The following is a 21248-nucleotide window of genomic DNA, read 5'->3' as shown; positions in this document are numbered from 1 at the left end:
AAAAAATTTATGAGTTTTTGTCTCTATGGCCAACTTCATTTCAAATTCTCTCCACCTGTCTTATCAATGTTTTACACTTAACTTGACAATGCTTGTTTTATCCTATTGTCTTCAGATGGATCCTTCTTCCAATTTTTGAGGGATTGTTTTGGCTGAAGTAGCCTCTTTCGCCTCACCTTTTAACCTGTAGAGCTGCTCTTATAGTACCTGAAGTGCTTTTCCATAAGCTCAAATTGGGACCAACATTCCCCAGGTGTCGTTGACAGATGTCACCCTGGGACATCATGAGATACCCTAGGTACAGGATACATCTTTAATGGGGGATCTGTGAGACATGATCCTGTCACACCAAGGACATTGTTTAAAACTTATCCATGACGTGAGTCTACAAAGCAAAACAATGGCTCCATGGCAACGAGAGATCAATGCCTCTTGGTGTACCACTCAAGCATGGCCAAAAAAAACTACACCTGAAAAAGTAGAAAAACCACAGGCCCTATGATGAACAATTCCTGCCAGACTTAAAATTTCCACAGAAAATAGGCATTAGAATCCATAACTGGTGGGCGCCATAGAAGGGGCCCCACATAGATGCATGGTATAATGGGCATGCTGCACATGCCCAGTGAGGCACAGTTAAAGTTCTAGAAACTGACAGAAGTTTTAGGCCAGGCGCCATCAGATGTTACCCACTTGTAAGGATTGCCATCCTGCTTGGAGAAAAAGCAAAAACATGTCAATTTGTTCCTTGGAGGTAGAGTGGCAGAATTTCCTGTAGCTGTGGGAGGAAGGAGGGAACAGAGGGCAGAGATTCACTAGTTATAAGCTGACTGGAATTTGGGCTGTTGGATTTTGGAATGTACTCTTATAATGGCCAGCAGATTCTAGACTGGTAGCAATTATATTACACTAAATGTTGTACATTGCAGACATCTATATTTATGATGCAAAAAAATAATTAAATCTGAATGAATGATTTAAAAAATATTGGGTATGTTGGGGCAACAAAAATGATTTCTAAGTCCAATGTCCCTGTAGGAAACTAGGCTAAACATCACACCATAGCCTGCATCTAAGATACCTTACTTCTCCATTACACAAAGAGGCTGATATACTCCATGGTTTCAACCCACTTCTGTGTCTATGGGGAAAACACCAAGTACATCTAGCCCTAAGTGTTCAAAATATAAAAGATTCATGATAGGTGATGCTTATTGTAATTGGAGGTAAGTACTAAGCCCAAATGATATTCAAAGAAGTCAATTTTTATTGAAGTTTATTTCCATAAACCTGTGCAAAATATATAGTACAGTATTTTGGTAATCATGAAAGGTGATTTTTCTTCCATAGGATGCAACATTCTATGAATGTTACAAGGCACACTGTAGATCTGTAATACTCAACAATTAACTACTGAACAGGTAAAATTACTCATGCAAGTAGTGCAATCTGAAACTATACCTTCAGTATAATCTCACTATAAGCACTATCAACATTCATGTAAACATTTGTGAAATGTTTAAAAAGTCAAATGTATAGCTTGTGCAGGTCATTTTACATTCAATTGACAGATTAATACAGAAGCATTGCTAATCAAAATTCTATACATTTTGCTTTTTATCACATTCAAATAATTGCACCTCCCAATACTATCACTTTTGTTTTTATAAAGTACTGCTCTCATATCAGCCTGCCACATCCTCTTTGCCCACAAGACATACATAATGTAGTATCCAAGCTTACAGATTAATGAAATTTCTGAATAGTTGGAACAGCAGGGACAAAAAGTTAGGAAAAATATAAAATTTATGGGGGGAAAAAAAGGTGAAGAGTGACATGACCTTTATATTACATGCTTTCTGGCTTCCAACTCATACATACAAAATTAGAAAAAACATGGGGCAAGTCACCAAAATTGCATTGCTTGTGCTTTAAGGGGGCTTTTCTATAGAATCGCCCTTGTGCTACTTGAACTCAAGGCCCAGTTTACAGTAAAATTTTTATTAAGTGTGAACCAGAATTGTTTTTCCCTCCTTCCCCAAAGTCTTACCATGTGTACCAATATAAAAGATTTGCCTTCTCTCATTAAGTGTTAAGAGTAGGGTATGCAGTTTTTTTTCCTGCCAAACCATTCCCTTATATTACTGAACTGAAAAAGGAAGAGAGCACTAAAATACATACCCATACTAAAATTAAAGAATCAAGTTTAAATTGCTGCTCAAATACTACAACACAATGGAATATTTGTAGAAATTGCAACAGCCAGTACCAGAACTACTTTTTGTCAGATCAGACTCTGGCACTGCCAGGGTCGCTCAGCCTCCAGGCCTTTTCAACCTTTAGCCTGTCTATATGACAACTGAGAGGGCACCAATTCATTAACAAACTTGAGAAAACTGCAGCGTGTTAAGACTCCTAACACTGCCACAACAGTGGGGCATTTTACATGAAAGAGAATTCTTTGCAGAAAGTTTAAGGTGAACTGATTTGATGTTTCAGAAAAATAAGGCTCCTATTTTCTTGGAAGCAGAAGGTCCCAAGGAGAGGTAACAGGATAGACTTCTAGCAGAATAAAATAAGATTTTCACATCCTTCCCTCCCCCCCTTTGGAAACAAGACAGGTAATGTTGAAACCTACAAAGGCAGTTCTCCTTGTGGAGCTTAAATTACAACACTGATCACATTCAAGTAAGTGCTTTAGTAGTTTGTTAAAAATGGGTCCTGTCTAGCTCTTCCAGAGCTGCTGGCTGGCAAGACTTGAAACTTACGAACTTACAATAATTCTATTGCTTTAAAAAAAAAAAAAAGGGAGAGGTGGCATTAAAACGTGCAGTACAGAGGATGACACTTTCATCTCTCCTGCTCTGGAATGTCAGTTCACACAGGATAAATTCGACACAATAAAGGTCTGCTAGTTGAATATTTTAACAGCTCACATCTTAAGGTAAGTCGAAAAGGACGTGCCTATCCAGATACTAAATCTTAGATACTAGTTCCTAAAGAGCTGCCGGTGAACCACTGTGCACACAGTCTATTAGCGGACTTCCAGGATCTCTGTTTCCGGGATGCCGAACTTCATCTTGTACTTGTCGAAGAGTTTAACCAGAGACTCCACATACATGCTGTGATAGACATCTACTTCTTTCCAAGTTGGATCTTCAATCTTAGGAACAGTGATTGGCTCCCCCACTGAAATGAGATTAAGACAAAGCAAGTCATTTACACCTTTTAAAATCTCCAGCCATTACAATGAGTCCTCTGCCCTCTTCATCCATTTTGATACCAATATACCCATCTACATGTTAACTGAAAATATCCAGTTTTATTTTAAATGGCAAGAAGGGTTCAAGACTGTGGACTCTTAGAAGCACAGCCCATGACCCACATTGTGTAGGGGGATGCATGCTAACCATCTTAACAATAATTTGCCTTATGGTTGCACAAAGGAAGATTCTCCCCAGCAGAAAATCAGTGCTCTTAGTTAGACCTGTCATCTCACGGTGAACCTGACTTATCAATTTAAGGCTAGGGCCCTTCCCAGCAATTTGTTTCTATAATTCAAGACAAATGCAAAAAGGTTGTTAGGTAAAGGTTATAACATGTTTGGAAACTTTACATTATAGAGCAAGTTTACTTAAACTGTTTTTCCATAGACCAAATTAGCCATGACGAGGTGATACCCTGCAAAACCAAAAAGACCTCAGCTAGTAGAGATTTCTCTGAGCATGTGAGAATTCTTATTCGTGCATTGCCTTGTGAATCCCCCTCAGTCAATTTTAGAGCAAACCTGGCTAGATAGTCAACTCTCCAATGAGGTGGATGAATATTTAGTATGGCTAATTCAGCCTATCTACAGAAAATGTAGAGTTGCTTACCTGTAACAGGTGATCTTTGAAGACAGGAGTCTTCACATATGGGTGACATCTGATGAAGCCCAGCACGTAACATTGAAAGATCCAAATTCGAGATCAAACATGCCTTACTGAGCATGTGCAGCTGTGGTCATCACCCTGGCCCCTAGGCAAAGTCCCTCAGTCTATAATATAATTAATACATGGAGAAACCAGCTCCCAGGGGAAGCGGGTTGGTTTCATGAGGACTAATCCTGCTGTCCTCAGACAATACCTGTTACAGGTAAGCAACTCTGCTTTCTGAGGACAAGCACAGGATGTAGTCCTCACATGGGTGAATCCCAACTATAGGCTGTCCAAGAAGGACAGAGTAGGAAATCACACCGTGTTGAAACCACCGTTTCCTTTTTGCCTATGAGGCAGCTAACCAATAAGGGGTCTAGGTGAGAAAAGAGTTGGGTTCTACAAAGAAAAAAAAAAACACAGAAAAGACAGAAAACCCCAATGCATAGCAGAGGCACTTAAGACAGGTGAATGCTGCAAATGCCAACATAATCCATATCACGGATAACATTACAAGAAGAGTTTCGGATCAGTAAATCCCGACTACAGTAGGTTTAGAACCTCCTGGATACAGGAAAAAGTCTAGAGATGTAAACAAGAGAAGGACTTTTGGACGAAAACTGCGGTTTCTTTCAGGGAGTTCTCTAGCCCCAGTTGGTTTTTCGGTTGTCTTGTAACACCGAAGAAAACTGAGGCCCACTGACATCAGGACAGAATGCAGCTGCAGAAGCATGCCCCATGTTTGGCTAACAGGTATAATGGGCAGAAAACCCAAGCAACGCTTGGAAGAATAATCAATGGAAGGGTCTATGAGACCCTGTGTGCCAAAGCGCCAGACAAAGCTGACCAGCAGGACAACATCAAGAGTTTCAAGGGATGAAAGGCAATCCCTGAATGGGATCGCTAGCCCAAACCACCAAGCAGGGAGATTTAGGTCTGAAGCTCACCCACACTGCACCCTGTCAAGGGCAGGGCTATCCATCCTGTTTACAGGATAGTTCAGGTGAGAAGGAAGACACTTTGGGCAACCTAATGATGTAAGAAAAGCAAAGGGAGCATTGACCAGAGCTGGGCAAAATTATAGGGGAAAAGTAGTCTCTTTCCTGCAGGTATACCACTTAGCTTTTCCCCTCATCCCCCTGAAATTCCAACTGGAAGTTGGAAGGAGCAAACAAGGAGGCAGACTGCTGGACTGCCAGGGTAAGCACAAGTTGCTAGGTTGTATGACACCAAGCAAATAACTCACTGCTGATTCCAGTAGGGAGTTACCCTCTGAGATAGAGCCCTCAGCCTGCTTGGAACAGCTGAGAGAGTGAATTCAACAGGGAAGAAATCCAGAGCACTCCACTAGGACAGGAATCTGGGATGCCACAAGTACAAACCCCTGTCAAACAGGATTCCTTCACCAGCCTGGAAACTAAGGGCACCAGGGCAGGGCAAGGGCAATCTTAGAACAGACTGTCCCAAACCTGGCTTAGGTATTACTACCTCAACCATGACAGCATATACTCCCCCCCCAGACAGCATGGGGTCAAGTAAATGGAACAATCACTGCATGAACCAGGACTCCCCTGTCCACAGATAGGGCTAACCCTAAAATGAGGAAGTATAGCTTGCAAGCCACTGCAACCAAAAAGCAGCACCTCTGTTGCAGGATCTCTCGTCTCCCTGGATATGGCGACAGGTTGAAAGGTATACGCGCAGATTAGATGGATTAGAAACCTCACTGAGATAGGGTTCCTCAGACGAGAATGACTGGCAATAGTGGTCCTTATTAAAAATGCCCACTGTGCTCAGCAGGTATCAAAGGTGACTCCTGGACAGGAGAAACCCCTAATCTTCACTGCAGAGCTACTCTGCAAAGATTCCCTCGTGAAACAGACCTGCTGTGCCTTAGGACGACCTAAGGAGAGTGCTACTGCTCTACCGGCTCTCAGATCCCACGAGGAACCAAGAGTGACCGCCAGTCAGCAGCAGTGCCATGCCTTCTCCGGGAAATGGAGGGGTGGACAAACAGGCATCCAGAGGGGAACCCATAAGCGCTGCCCTGGAACCCAGTCGAATATCCCTTTCCTGAAGGAACAGGAAAGCAGAATCAAGGCTTCCCAATCCCAAGAATCTTGTCAACTCCAGTTGAGACCCTCATTGATCATTGAGGTTTGGGAGCAACCAATCTGCCACTAGCAGCTACCCTCAGATGGTAAGGCCACCACAGTAATCAACAAAGGGGACCCAGCAAAATGGTCAGATGACGCTGCTGCCATCCCCCAGCCCTGGCCCACAAGGAGATGCACCAATTCAAAGAATTGAGAATCCAGTTCAGCAATAAGCCTGCCAGGGACAGAGACCCAGGGGCTCCCCCCCAAAGGGGATTTATAACATGGAAGGGGGGGGGGGTCAAAAGACATTCTTCTGAGGAAGGAAAATACTCCTGATACTACCCTCCTGTTTACTCCCTTAGGTCAGTCCTGTGGCTGTGCTGCACTACCTACTGTGCTTGCTATAAGGGAAACACCTATACAGTAGAGGGCAACTGGAGAATAGAGCTCTCCCCTCCACTGTAAGAGCACGCTGACCATTACTCAATGGTATGCCATCCTATGGATGGCAGAACACTTATCACTCCACTCGCCGTGCTAGTGGGTAGAATCCCACTGTACAGCAAGGATCAAGCACCACTTGCTAGAGTCTGTGGGATGCCAAAAGGCAAATCAGAGTGTGTGATGCCTTCCTCACCAGTGCTCCCCAGTACTTTGTCATCGTCTGAGACTATTTGAGTAGATGCCTTGCTGTACCCGACCATGCATGCTGCGCTCCACTAACACAGTAACTCCCAGTGACGTGCATAGGAACAATGTGACAATGGCATCCCAATACCACTGGAGCTCTGGGTATGGTATTGTTGTGGGTTGTGTTCTATAGCATTGCCTCCTCCAGTACCTGATAATGCTCCAAGAGGCTGGACACAGCCCTTGAAACTGCATCAGGAATGGCTCACTGCAGTTTTCTTCATGGAAGGACAGCAAAGTCCATGGCGACTGACAGTGTCCATAGTGGTTGGCGGTCGTGTCCTGCAGTATCCACTGTCCACCGGTGCCCATAGTGGTGATGCGCTCATAGGGCCCATAGTACTTTCACGCTCACCAATAATGTATCACATCAAGGGCAAACAATGCTGCACCAAGGGCTTTGACTACGTTTGACAGAATCTTGATTGGTTCGACTGTATATAGTGCCATCCCTGGTGCCACAAGCACTCACAGACCTCAACAGCCCAGTAGCACAGACAGGACCCTGGTGCCTGAAGGCATTGATGGACTGGCAGTACCAAGGATGATGCCAGGGGCATCTGCAGGCAGAGCTCTGCAGCCCCAACATGCCTCATTGGTGCCCAGAAGAACTTATGACTGCCAGTGCCATCGACTATTTACCTCAGCTCACCTATTCATCCAAGGACATCGATGCTGCAAGCTTAATGATGTCCCTTGCCAGCAGCTATGGCTGAAGATAGATGTTAAGCATTAGCCAGCCTATGGTGCACAAATCCAGGCAGGGCCTCTGATCCCAGCAGCTCAGGACCCCCGAGATCGGCATCCATGGTATCTGATAGCTGTAGGTCAGTGATGGGTCAAGTACAGTGCCCCTCAATGTGTCATCGGACACCACCAAGGAGCCTCTAAGGGCACCAGACCACTGCACTTGGATGCCTCTGCATTCCAGGGTGCCTTGAGTAAATGGCAACCCCTGTGCTTGATCCGTTCGAGGCTGAAATCCATCACTCGAGGGCTTCAGTGGCACTTGAGGGCTCTCAAGAGCCCCTGCAGTCAATCTCTGGGATGACCAGGGCACCCAATAGTGATCTCAGTGCCTCGCTAGTGGTGGTCTGCCTTAAGAGCGGCAATGAAAGGCATTGGTGGCCAACATGCCTGATGGTTTCCATGGCGGCCCTTACCTCAGAGGGTGTCTATGGTATTGGGGCAGCTCTGCACCATGACAGCAGACAGCACAAGGCATCAAGGCCATTGATGGTGGCTCTGATGACATCGAGGGGGACCATAGTCTGATGGCAGACCTGGTCCCCAACACTAGAGGTCCGTGCCTCTACTCCACCACATTGAGGCCCAAGGCATTCGATGACTCCGGTGCATTGAGACTCCACATCCACAGATGACTATGGCATCAAGGGCGGTCATGAAACCTGATGGTATCTAAGGCGCCCCGGCACCTCAACAGCATAAATTGTGACAATGGCACTCAACGGCAGGCCCGACAGATGCATCAGATTAATGGTGCGCTGATCAGATGTGCCCGGGCAACCATTACTGGGCATGGCACCGAAGGTGCAGCAGCAAGCTGCTTAACCAGGCTCCTGCTCACCCTCTCAAGGAGATTGCATCCCAATGACTGGCATGCAAGAGGGGAACATACGTCATATCCAGGGCTCCTGCCCGTAGAAACTAGTTCCTTTGAACGTGGGGAGGATGAGCTCTCCCCCAACAGGAACAGTGTGGTCCTCAATCTCTGCACTCTCAACTCCACTGATACCAATCAGTGAAACGACATGGAACTCCTGCCTACGTAGAACTCAGGCGAGTCCCCAGGCTCAGCGGCCAACACGGATCACCCACGGACTGCAGTCAGTCCTGCCAGCACCTGACAAAGGTACAAAAACAGAGCAAGGAGAGGACACAGATACTCAACTGCCAGTGCAGTATTTTATTTTTTTTTTAAATTTAATAAGGGATAGAAAGATTCTGCCAGAATGCCCAGCAACTAAGGCTCTCCATTTAGCTGGCAGACAGAGGAAACGAGAAAAAGGAAAATAAAACCATCGTGAAGGAAAAAAGTTGCAGCTCTAGAAAAAATATCACTTAAATCGAGGAGAGAGAGCAAAGCTGAAATACGGTGACACACGGCTCCCGTGACTACACAGCTCTGCCGGGGGGGGGAAAAAAAAAAAAAGACTGAGGGACTCTGCCTAGGGGTAGGGTGATGACTACAGCTGCACAAGCTCTGTGGGGTATGTTTTAAGAGTTCTAGATCAAAGTTCCATGCCGGGCTCCATCTGAAGCCACCCATGCGAGAGGACTGCCATCCTGCTTGACCTCTGAGAACAGGGCTGAATTAGGCCTGGCATGTGGAAGTCCTAAGCTGAGGGTAGCAGCAGCGCATTTATTTAGTAAGCAACCTGGACCCCACCGTGGAGAGTAGACTACTGGGTAAACAGGTTACACAGAACTGCTGGTCCCAATTTACTGTTAGTTTTTCAGAAGAGCAGCGTTTCTCAACCGGTATATAGTGCAACACACCGATGTCTCGCCACAACTTCCTGGTCCCTTGCCGGTCCAGCTGCTGCCCCTGCCCCAGTTGAGATGAGAACTCTTCCTCCGCCCGGGTTTGAAATGCTGATAGCCCAGGCGGAGCACGGCGGCACGGTCTCTTCTCCCCCCGGAAGAGGAAGTGATGTGCAGCAGCTGCGCGCATGCAGGAAGAAGAGACCACGCTAAAGTACAAGTGCTGCTGCAGCACTGGCCCGGAGCACAAGAGCGGCGTGGCCCGGAGCAATGTCAGCCCCCCTGCAGCCGATGGGACTCCTTTCTCGAGGCCGCAGCTGCTGCCGTCGTCGCTAGTTCAGTGGGGGCTGAGTGAGCAAGCATGCGTTTGAGATCATGCGTGTGTGAGAGAGCATGTATGTAAGTGCGTGATTGAGAACTTGTATGTTTAAGTAAGGAAGAGCACGTGCATGTATGACAAAGAGCTTGTGTGCAACTGATTGAGAGCCTATGTAAGTGAGAGCATGTGTGTTTGTGATTGAGAACCTGTGTGACAGGAGAAAGTTGTAAGCAACCCCCTCCCCCCAATTCACAACAATCTCCGGGCACCTGTAAACAGAACGTTTCTGGGTATGGAGAGCAGAGCATTTTTTACACTTCGTTTTTGGGTCTTTGTGTCTGCTGTTTTGAAATTTTATTGGTGTCTGGAATTTTATGAGTTTGTAATTACTGGATATTCCATTCATCCGCTGTTTTGAAATAATCTGTTCTTTTTGTTAGTATGGTTTTACTGCTACTGATTTTATTTCTCTTGATTTGTCTTGACTGGTGATTCTTTTTCTTTTGTTGCACTGAAAACAAAGTTTCTGGCTTCTTGTGGTTTCCAGTTTAGTTTTTGCTGCATTTTTCTATTTATGCTTTATGGTCTCTCTATTCTTTGTTAGCTGAGGGTCTGCACATGTGACTGGCGTGTAGGGTCTGCACATGTGACTGGCGTGTAGTTTCTGGGTAGGGCTGTATAGAGAACTGGAACACGCCAGGCTGCTAACAGGAGGAATATCACTTTTAAGGCCTGGTGTAATATTTTCAGTGTTGCCTTGTCTTAGGTAAGGTGCTTACTGTTTGAGTGCTGGAAGTTGGTGCTGTTCTGTTTACTATTTATGTATTTCTGTTCAGAAAGAGTTCTTGTCTTTCCCTTGTATCAATCTTAATAAAACAAAGGCCCAAGTACTTTTATTTTTGCTGTGGATTACAATGAGCAGTGTGTCAGATGTGAGCGTTGTCAGTTGTGTCACGATGGGAAAGAGGCTGAGAACCACTGGTCCAGACAATAAATGGGACACAAAGGTGGGTATCTATGACTATGCTGCAGCTTTTCAGGTTATCTTCACGTGGTAAGACTCATAAATGAACTACTGAAGCAGCCATGAGTCTGACTTAAGCCTTGATGGTATCTGGTCTATAAGCCTGCTAGAGTATCAGTGTATGATGCAACCTGCTAGCCAGCTGGGACAATGTCTGTTTGGCCACAGTTCATCTCCTACAGTCTGTTAGGACTGCAGGAGATGAGCTGAGACCTGATGAGGCAGAGTTATTCTCTTGCAATAAACTAGTACTCTTTTGCAGTCTAAGGTATGTAGGGGCTTTTTCACCTTCAGGAGTATATGGCCTCAGGAGCACAGATAACACCAATGGATTAATATGAAAAGCTGATACTACTTTTGGAAGAATCTTAGGGCATGTGTGGAGTGCTACCCTATTTTGGAAAAGTTGCACGTAAGAAGGATAATCAACCAAAGCCTGATGTTCACAGACTCTTCTGGCTGGCATGACTGTTACAAAGAATATAAAATTTCCACATTAGAAACTTGAGCGAAGTCTATTCCATTGGTTCAAACAGTGTTTTCATCTGTCGTGCTAGAGCCATGTTTAGGTCTCATCATACGGCAGTTTTACAATTGGTGGTTTAGTATGCCATAAGCAAAAGGGGGCAGGGCCTGTATAAAAGGGCAGCCCTTCACCTAAGGGTCCACCTCTTTGTGGGACACTGGGCTTGGGGTTTTGTATTGTCAGTTTATGTAAATGAATGTATTCTCTTTCTTTCACAAGGTTGCAGTTGTGAGCCTTTTGAGAATTTAGTTGCTTGGCTGATCTAAATGAATTTTATGCTTGCTTGGTATATAAATTGCTACAAAGAATTTTTCCCATAGACAAAAATGGAGATTGTGCAATTTGCACTGGTTCCCAATAAAGCATCGAGCTCAATTTAAAATTTAGGTTATTCACAAAATTGTCGTTACTTGGATAAGCTATCTGGCTAACTCCGATATTCTGAGTTAGTCTGGTTGGGCCAAAGAGCTATCCTAAAGTTAGCCAGAGAAGAGTTATCTAGCTAAGATAGCCAGCTCTAGGTTTATCTGGCTAACTTTGCTATCCAGACTAACTGAATATGGACTTTTGTGTGTTTTTATTAAAACCTAAAATCAGGAGCCTTAACAATGAATCTTCTAGGACAATGCCAGTAGGTCCGTGACAAGATTCAATGACCTGACCATAGAAGATTGTTGAACCTTATGGGGTGATTTTATATTAGAAATTATAGATACAAATCCTTCCTCCAAATTTTTTCTAACGTTAGCAGCACACATTAGATAATTGCCTGTGCTGTTATCACTAGATGCACTCACCACACAAGTCTTAACTACAGAGCAGGCAATTCTCAGAATGCAGTTTCCGATTCATACAACAGGAGACTAGATCGGCTGTTTAAGGGATAGTTGTATATTTACTGTATGTGAACCGGAACAATGAATCCAAGTGCCAGTGTCCAAAACTGGTCCCGTCACCTTCAGTAAACGTGAAAACTAGCAGCCAGTTTCAAGGCATGCAGGGTTGGCAGTGGGAAGGAGGGAACACAAAGCCTGTACAACTTACCAACTGTATTGATGGGTCTAGGATAAGGTACCAAGCCCCAGCTGTTAGGTGAGAAGATGCCACAGCCGTGAAAGACACAAGGAGCAAATCCAATGTACTTCTGGAACTTCCTCTGAACCCAGCGACCCCAGGAGTCCTCTTCAAAAATCACTTGCTTAAAAACCTCATTTTCACCAAACGAGTATACGGGAACCAAATCCGCTCTAGGAGAAAGATGTCAATATATCTGTTAAACCCATACAATAATTGAGCTACTTAAAACTATTTGAAGTAGCTACTTACACAGAATCATTACTTCCTCTTGACATTTTCATCCCAATGTATTTGTAGAAAGCAAAGTTGCATACCTGCAACAGGTGTTTTCTATGGACAGCAGAACAAGATCAGCCACACAAGTGGCTGTCGTCACCAGCAGCTTGAAAAATGCTAAGACCAAAAAGCAAGGATGCATGGGATGCCAATGCCATTGCCATCGTGCAAGCCACTTCAGTGATTTCACCAGCTGAGGGACCGTGGCTGATTTGTTCTGCTGTTCACAGAGAACATCTGATTGCAGGTAAGCACCATTGCTCTCTATGCGGTCAAGCAGGAACAAAGCCACACAAAGTGGACACTCCCTGGCTAAAGGTTGCATAAGAAAATCCTCCCCCTTTTTTTTTTTTCAAATGGTAGAGCAATCTGAGAAAAAGATAGAAGGAAGTTGAAGATTTTAATGAAATACAGTAAGTCTTTCAGAACTGCTTGACCCGGGATTACTATCACTGTGAAAATATTGGTCCACAGAGTAATATGAAATTATGCAGAGATGAACATAACATAAGAACATGCCAAACTGGGTCAGACCAAAGGTACATCAAGCCCAGCATCCTGTTTCCAACAGAGGCCAAACCAGGCCACAAGAACCTGGCAAGTACCCAAACACTAAGTCTATTCCATGTTACTGTTGCTAGTAATAGCAGTGGCTATTTTCTAAGACAACTTAATTAATAGCAGGTAATGGACTTCTCCTCCAAGAACTTATCCAATCCTTTTTTTAAACACAGCTATACTTACTGCACCAACCACAAAGTGTCAAAGTGGCAGCTTTGTAAATGTCTAACAGCTGATGGGCTGCTACTAGACTGAAATATTGTCATTTGGAACTGCTTTTTCTCCTGTGCTATGATAATCTATGACCACTGGGTTCTCTAGCAAAGTACCTTTTGTTATAATGTGGAGCCTCCCAGTATGAGAGGTACTGGGGAGGTAGTGGAGTAGGAGCAGTGGATTTCTTCCCCCCCAGAGAGGATGGGTCTGGGATAACTGAAAGGATATAAAGGTTCTTGCACAAGCACTGGGTGGAGTTGTGACATGGGATTTGCTCACTGAGGAGCTTACAAATCTTGGAAGCAAACCCTTTAGGATTTCAGGCCTAGGTGTCTATGGAGGAAGTTGCTGAAGGAGCAGTAGCGAGCTTCCTCCAATATAGATGGGGGACCATCCAGGGACGATAAAAACCCCCAAGTCTTCAGGGATGCTGGTTCTCTGGAAGCCCAGTTAAAGGAATGGGTGAGATGAGAAGTCCCCACCCCCATCTGTAATCTTCAGTGGAGTCTTAAGGAAAAAAGGACTTTGTTGGGGACAGATTGAGTAACTTTTGCTCAAATTGAAGAAAAGAAAGCAGAGAAGAACCATGATGTTATTTGTGTGCACCGAGTTGTCTGATATTGGTATTATGGTCTGGTATTGGTATTTTGTTATTTAGTTTCTGTGAAACTAAATGTGTTACTTGTATTTAGTTAATTTTTATCATGTATGTATTGATGTACATCACCTAGGCCTTTTAGTGTTAGGTGATTAATACATTTTAATAAATGAAATGAAATTGAGTGCTGGACTGTATTTCTCAATTTCACCTGACTTTATGGACTGAAATTAGAGCATAAGAACTTGCCATACTGGGTCAGACAGAGGGTCCATCAAGCCCATGATCCCATTTCCAACAGTGGCCAATCCAGGTAACAAGTACCTGGCAAGATCCCAAACAGTAAATAGATCCTATGGCGCTATTGTGCAGTGATAAGTCTACTCAATTAAGAACAGTTTGACTTCAAGAACTTATCTAAAACTTTTTTTAAACCCAGCTACACTGCCTTAACCACATCCTCCAGTAAATGAATTCCAGAGCTAATTGTACATTAACTGAAAACATTTTCTTCAATTTCTTTTTTGAATGTGGTACTAATTTCTTAGAGTGCCCCCATTGTCTAATTTTTCAAATAGTAAATAACAGACTTACATTTACCTGTTCTATTCCACTCAATTTTATAAACTATCATATCCCCCCCCCCCCCCTTTCTCTAACTGAACAGCCCTAATCTCTTCAGCCTTTCCTCTTAGGGGAGCTGTTCCATTCCCCTTATCATTTTGGTCGCCCTTCTCTGTACCTTCTCCAATGCATCCATATCTTTGAGATGCGGTGACCAGAACTGTACACCTTACTCTAGGCACGGTCTCACCCTGGAGCGATACAGAAGCATCATGACATTCACCATCTTATTCTCCATTCCCTTTCTAATTCCTAACATTGTTTGCTTTTTTGACCACCACACACTGAACTGAAGATTTCACTATGATGTCCAGGGTCCTTTTCCTGGGCAGCAGCTCCTAATATGGAACCTAACATAAGTATAGTGTGGGTTGTTTTCCCCCCCACATGTGCATCACTTTGCATTTGTCCACATAGGGACAGTAGCTTTAAAAAAAAAAAACACTCCCATGTGGGCATGAGAGAGGACATATGCTGGCATTTCTAATCAGGCACGCAGTTGTGTGCCTATGATTTCAAATACACCCGTTGAGCATATATGTGCTCCTGATTTTAAAGCCGTTACTCGAGCGAACTTGGTTCCTGAGGACTTTGTCAGCTGTAACATGTGCAGGTAAGTGGATTTTAAGACATGCTCGCATGTAGGACACTCCCAGTTTTCAGTCTTAGCGGTTTGTCCAGTCTCATTACAGCTAGACCCCTCTGGTTCTTCAGCCTGCACCACCACCCCCCCCAGTTGACCCAGACCCTTCACTCTGTTAGGCCTAAAAAGTTATTTCTGCAGACCTCCACCTCATCAGGAGCAGCAGTAACAATACGTGGCTAACAAGTCTCTGCACGCTGCAGCCGCTGGATTTAAAATACAGATTTACACACAAAACTGTTAGGCCCAGCCCGGAACACCCACAACTCGGCCTCTCAGACCCTCTCTTTACTTGTGCCTATGCGGCTTTTAAAATGTGCTGCTCCTGCGCGGCCTAGATACTTGCATATTATGGGCCTTTTAGAGCGAGTAACGCTTTTAAAATAATTCACCCCTAAGTTTCACCTGCTGTTTAAATGCCCAGTCTTCCGGTCTCAAGATCCTCCTGCAATTCTTTGAAAAGTGACACTGCAGCAGTGGGATTCGAACCAATGCCCCTAAAGAGATTGCAGCCTCGTGCCAGCACCTTAAGACTGCTCAACCATGCTTCCCCAAAATATATATATATTTTTTTTTTTAACCCTACTCTTGTTGTGGACTGTTGTCTGGTGAGAGACTCCCCCTGGGCCCGAAAGCTTTTGATATTCCACAGTGGATTAAACTCTTGGCTCTGGGGCTGCTTTTCCCCACCCCTGCAGTTGAAGGTGATTCCTGGTGAAGGAGGAGGTTATATCTAGATTTCTTTCCTGGTGGAACCAATAGAAAATCGGTTTGTGTTTTTCATAGGAGACAATTACCAAGTAGTGGTTAGGAAGCTGTACCTTGGTGTGACCTGGACACTGGACTATTTAATATGTTATTAGCTACTGGAAGTATGGACCGAGGGGGTTTTCCTTATTTTAGCCTGGAGTTCCTGTAAAGTTTTATAAAAATGGGAACCTCCTTAACCCACTGGCAGCTGAATGAATTTCAATACACTCATGATTGGGTATTTCCCTCCAGTTGGAAGGCTTTCAGGCATCTTACATGAATGTTAGATTACGTCTTCTGAAAGTGCTAGTCCTCTGAGGCTCTGGAGATGAATCTAGTGGTAAATCAAAAGATCCCTTTCAATACCTGCAAAGTGTGAGTGATCAGTCTCATCTGAATTCTTATAATCAGAAACAATGATGGGAAACGGTTTAGGTATTCTTGTTCTCCAGAAACATGAACAAATTATTCTGGCACTAGTCTTGCATTCTGATTTCTACCCAAAGGCAAGCATTTCAACCTAGGTATTTGAAATAACATATCCCAGCTGTGCTAAGAGGTATCAGGTTGAAAGCACTTTGCTGTTAAAGATGATTCCAGGGATCATATAAAGCATAAATATGGATCTTTGTTTTCAGTTTTTATTTTATTTTCCCTTGGAATTTATCAGTGTTTATTATAACCAACAAGGGGGGGGGGGGGTAATTTGTTCCCTCTGATTCTACCATTTTTGTGGATTATGAACACTGAAAAATTCCCAGGGAAAAGAGAAAACAAAGGTCCTTGAGCATAAAGAAAACTTGCGCCTCTTTATCCACTAGGGGGCACCCTTTCAAAGCACAAGCTTTAGAGATTTAAGTTCTTTACCAATTGCTCTTCTCAGATTTCCATAGACCACTGCTTATTCCTAATTGTAAATGGTGCTACATTTTAGGTGTCTTACATAAATATTAATGCTGTGAAAACATTACTCAAAATTTGAACTAAATTCTCATCAGCTCAAATTAAAAAAAAAATCACTAGATTAGGATTTAGTTAGCAATATAAAAGTCAGGTTAAAAAAAGTCTTTGATCAGAAAATGCAGTTCACAACATATCCTGCATTTTCAAGAAACAGATAAGTGTACCTAGGGCAAGTCTGGACAGAAAGAGCATGCAATGTATATAAGTGTTACTGTTATTTGGTATTTTAGCATTGTACTTGTAGCTGGCCCAAAGCTATGGAATTTTGTCCGAGACATTATGTATTTTACCTGAGAAAGGTTTAAATGTGAACTAAAAACATGGCTATTTAAAAATGCTTATAAATTAAATACATCAAAAAATAGAGAACCACAAAAACAAACATGAAAACAAATCTAATGAAAGATGTGAAAATTCTCAATTCCCCATACTCCTTGCCTTATGTACTAGATTAGTTAATATATAACAAAATTCACTAGATATTAATGCCTGTATAGGAATACTACTGCTGTAACCAATGAATGTTATAACTATGAATGTCAGTTTGTAAACCGTTGTGATCTATATGTGGAATGACAGTATATAAAATGACTAAATAAAAAATACCTTCCACAATACAGTATTGTATTGCCTTTGTAACTTATTATATAGACTTGAGTTATCTGGAGTATGGTGTCTATTGTATGGTTTCAAACAATTGGACTAAATAAAGTTTGTTATTTGGTGTGCTTTGCTTGTTTCCATATGTCTCAGGTGTCACTGATGAGATCCCACCTTTGAGTATGTTGGTCAGGTCTAGAGCCCATGCCTTTTACATTTTAAGAAAGGAATGTGTTGAAAAGCAGTCATCAAGGGTCTTAACCACATGGAGGACCTTAGTTTAATTGAAACAAGTTTTTCCTTACACATGGGCAGATACAGTAAGGACGCGTAAAATAGTGCAGCAGTGCCAGGCGCACCCTCGTTTGCCGCGCGCACATCTTGGTTCACAAGCCACTCGATTCAGTATTCAAATTAGATGCAAATCCAAGCTGAGTCCAAAGCGCGTCAATGAAGCGGTAGGCGTTCGCAATCCATTTTACTGTATAGAGCGGTGTGCAACGCCTATACAGTATCCAGGGTGCGCTGGTACCTGTCATTTCAAATGTCATTCCACCAGGTAAGTGGATGATTCTTTTCTACAGACCCTGCTACCTTGAGCGCCCGCTCGGACGTCCAGCCGGGCGCCCGATCATGGACGCCCGGATACAGGCCCGAAGGTCCAAGGTTGCAGCTTCCGTTCATGGACCTTCCCACCTGACTGAACACCACACTAACGCCAGGGTCAGGGTAGGCGGTAAATATGCAGGTTAAAGACACAGCAAATAAGCTGGTTAAAAAGGCGATAATCTTGGCGCACGTTACTGTATCAGAGGGAATAGCTAAATCATTATCATCATATACATGCGGCAGGCTGCGATGGATATGCGTCCATTTCGGCAAGCAGTACAGACGCGTAAAACCGGATACTGAATCGCAGGTTAGCCTTATGCATCCAAAATGTGCGTCCAAAGCGGGTTAAAAACAGGGTAACTGCGGCTGCGCTTTACTGTATCGGCCCGACAGAGGGTAGAAACAATTCCATGTTTGAGCATGTACAAAGTAGAAGATTAATTAATGATCCATGAGTGAAATGGTAAGTGAACTCCTAATTTTAGTACAATTGACTAATTACAATCAGGTGTTTAAATTGGGTAACAGGAAATCTGTACAACTGAATTTGGGTATCTTATCCTATATAAAGTACAAAAGATTTCAAGTTGGTCTTCACCATACATTACAGTACTGAATAAAAGTTATTGGGAACTCATGCCACAAAAGTTTCAGAGGACCTATGAAAGTTTACACTTGTCTGAACAGGATTACAAGACATTAACAAATATTTGGGATTATCCATGCACTGTCCATCTACAAATGGGAAAAGCTGACTACAGTGACTTAGCAGTCCTGCTCACTTCAAGAGCAAGCTAGAATTAATCCAAAGTCACAATGAACCTCTAACATCTAAAGATCTGCAGGCCTTACTACAACAGATGTGAGTTCATGTGTCAATCACCAGGAATGATCTGAGTGGGAATATGTTCATGGGAGGATAGCTAGAAAGAAATTAACATTGTCAAACCTGAGGCAGACAGCAGAGAACATCCAGATGACCCACAAGATTTCTAAAGTAGTGTTCAAATTCAACTTTTCAGTCCAACATTATGTTTGGCGAAAACCAAGCACCGTCTTCCAAAGAAAGAATCTTATCCTGACTGTCAAGGCCTGGTGGCAGAGGTGTCATGGTGTGAGGCTGCTTTGCTTCATCAGGACTTGGATGGCTTACCATCATTGATGGAACCATGAATTCTGCTGTAACCCTTGTTTGGTGGTTATCCTGGAAGGCGGGGGGAGTCACACTGGGTCCTGGGGCTAACTCCACTACCAGTCCTACAGTGATCAGACTGTGTGGCTCAAATCTGCGAACAGGACACAGAAGTCACACAAAGACTGAGTATTGAATTTCAAAAATATAGACTGTCAAAATGGGGGATGTGCCTGGATGAAGAACTAGAAGACAGAAATGGGCGAGGTGGAACAGCAGGTGAAGTTAAAAGGAGCTATTAGAAAGGCAACAAATTTATGTTAGAAAAATAAAGAGGAAGAGGAAAAAGAAACCAATCTAGTGCTCTCAGGAGGTGGCTGAAAAAAAAAAAAGGCAGAAAGAATATCATTCAAGAAGTATAAAGGATCCTAAAAAAAACAAAAACAACACAAGGAAGAATCTTAAAATGGGAGAAAAAAATAAGGACATCAAAAGGTCAAGTGGAAGAAAGGATGGACAAAGGTAAAGCGAGGAGAAAACATTTTTCAGATATATCAGTGAAAGAAGGGAGGTCAGAAGTAGTATAGTGCAATTGAAAGGTGACAAGGGGCAATGTGTAGCGTGACAAATACTTTAGTTCGGTATTCTCTAAAGACCACCCTGGAGATGGCCCGTTGCTGATTAAGACCATAGATGGAAATGGAGTAGATGAATCTCCATTTACAGAACAGAATGTATGGCAGGAGCTAGGCAAACAAAGTGGACAAGGCCATGGGGCTGGATGATATACACCCAAGGATACTGAGAGCTCAAACATATGCTGGCGGGTCTGCTGAAGGACCTGCAGATTCCTGGAAACTGGAATGACCAAGTCTTCTAGCTGATGCAGTTTCCTTTGACATTTGATAATGTTTTAAGTGTTTCTGGGTACCCTGGATGACATCCCTTTCAGACCACTTCATTTTCTATTGCTGGCGCTTCTTTATTATCCAATCAAAAAGATTTATGTAAGGGCAACGGTAGGGAGAGAGTCTTCACAACAGGTTTTATTCTGCTAGAGCCATTGTAATTCACATACCTTGGATTCTGAACCCTGTGACTTCAGTGGAAATGGGATATTCAGGATGCTGCACAGTTGGGAAAATTGGGTGCTGTATAATCATGTAAGGAATTGCGTATGTGTGAGCCCCTCTTGCCGAGGTGCAACCTCCTGGACTGAATGCCAAGACCCTCGCTGACAGCAGTCAAGTGTGTCTTAGTACAAGCCAGACTGACAGCTCAAGAGTCTATAACAAGATAAAGCAGAGGCTGGTGATCTGGCACTGGCAAAGCAGGAATATGGCTTGAGCAAGAAGGAAGACTGGAACCAGAAGCAATGCTGGTGTGTCAGAAGAGCCCTTTTATAGGTCAGGCAGGCGTGACATCTGAGAGCACCATAGCTTTTCCTGCCACAGGCCTTTTAAAAGCAATAGTATCGTGTACACCTAGGAACAGTGGCAGAACAGCGGCATCTCTGCCGCATGGAGTGGCAGCATCTGGCCGTGTTGGGGTAAGTAGAGCCACTTGTGGGGCCATCTTGTGAGCAGTAAAGCTAGCAGTACCCCCTCCTCAAGCCTCTTCTCTTTGGCTTCTGAGTCAAAGGTACTTGTTTACTGATTGGGAGCTCGGAAGTCCAAACAGGATCTAGAAATTTTTTAGTTTTGGGACTGAACTAGAGAACCATTCAAGGCTGAAGGCTTGAATGAAGGCAAGGCTAAAGACTTCGATAAGGGCCAAAGTTGGTCCTAATCAGCAGATTCTTTGGCAGGACAGCAGTTCGGAATTCATGTCTGATTAGGATGAAACTAATCAATGTTGTCCATCCTACCCGGATCACTCTACAATATGTAGGGTGCTCCAGTCAATATAGATGGTTGATGAAGACTCAGCCAAGGTAGTCCAAGTACAAGAGGTACATAGAAATGAAGGTTCTCTTGGTGGGACCCAATCTGCAACATGATGTGCAAGGAACCTGTAGTTACATGATTAGGTAGGGGTTCTCTGTAGACAGACAAAATGACATAGGAGGTGCTTAGGCTTGTAGTAGGGCAATCATGTTGACGTAACATTGATTCTTGGA

At 43.6% G+C, this 21248-nt stretch overlaps 1 protein-coding gene across 2 annotated transcripts in view; it reads right to left on the bottom strand.

Annotated features, from left to right (window-relative positions):
- Nucleotides 1-1244: 1244 nt before the first annotated feature.
- DGAT2 (diacylglycerol O-acyltransferase 2) overlaps nucleotides 1245-21248 on the bottom strand; it is an 80029-nt gene continuing 60025 nt past the window's right edge. For both annotated transcript variants that reach the window (XM_029602149.1, XM_029602150.1), the window contains 2 exons: nucleotides 12122-12324; nucleotides 1245-3189 (listed from right to left, as the gene is read on the bottom strand). In XM_029602149.1, coding sequence (XP_029458009.1) covers nucleotides 3035-3189; nucleotides 12122-12324 — 358 coding nt within the window. In that variant the 3' untranslated portion in view covers nucleotides 1245-3034. The remainder of the gene's footprint in view (nucleotides 3190-12121; nucleotides 12325-21248) is intronic.

This window comes from Rhinatrema bivittatum, chromosome 5 (assembly GCF_901001135.1).
Source record: "Rhinatrema bivittatum chromosome 5, aRhiBiv1.1, whole genome shotgun sequence".
Lineage (NCBI taxonomy): Eukaryota > Metazoa > Chordata > Amphibia > Gymnophiona > Rhinatrematidae > Rhinatrema > Rhinatrema bivittatum.
The sequence above is the reverse complement of the archived record's forward strand: the minus strand, read 5'-3'. Positions and strand labels throughout refer to the sequence as shown.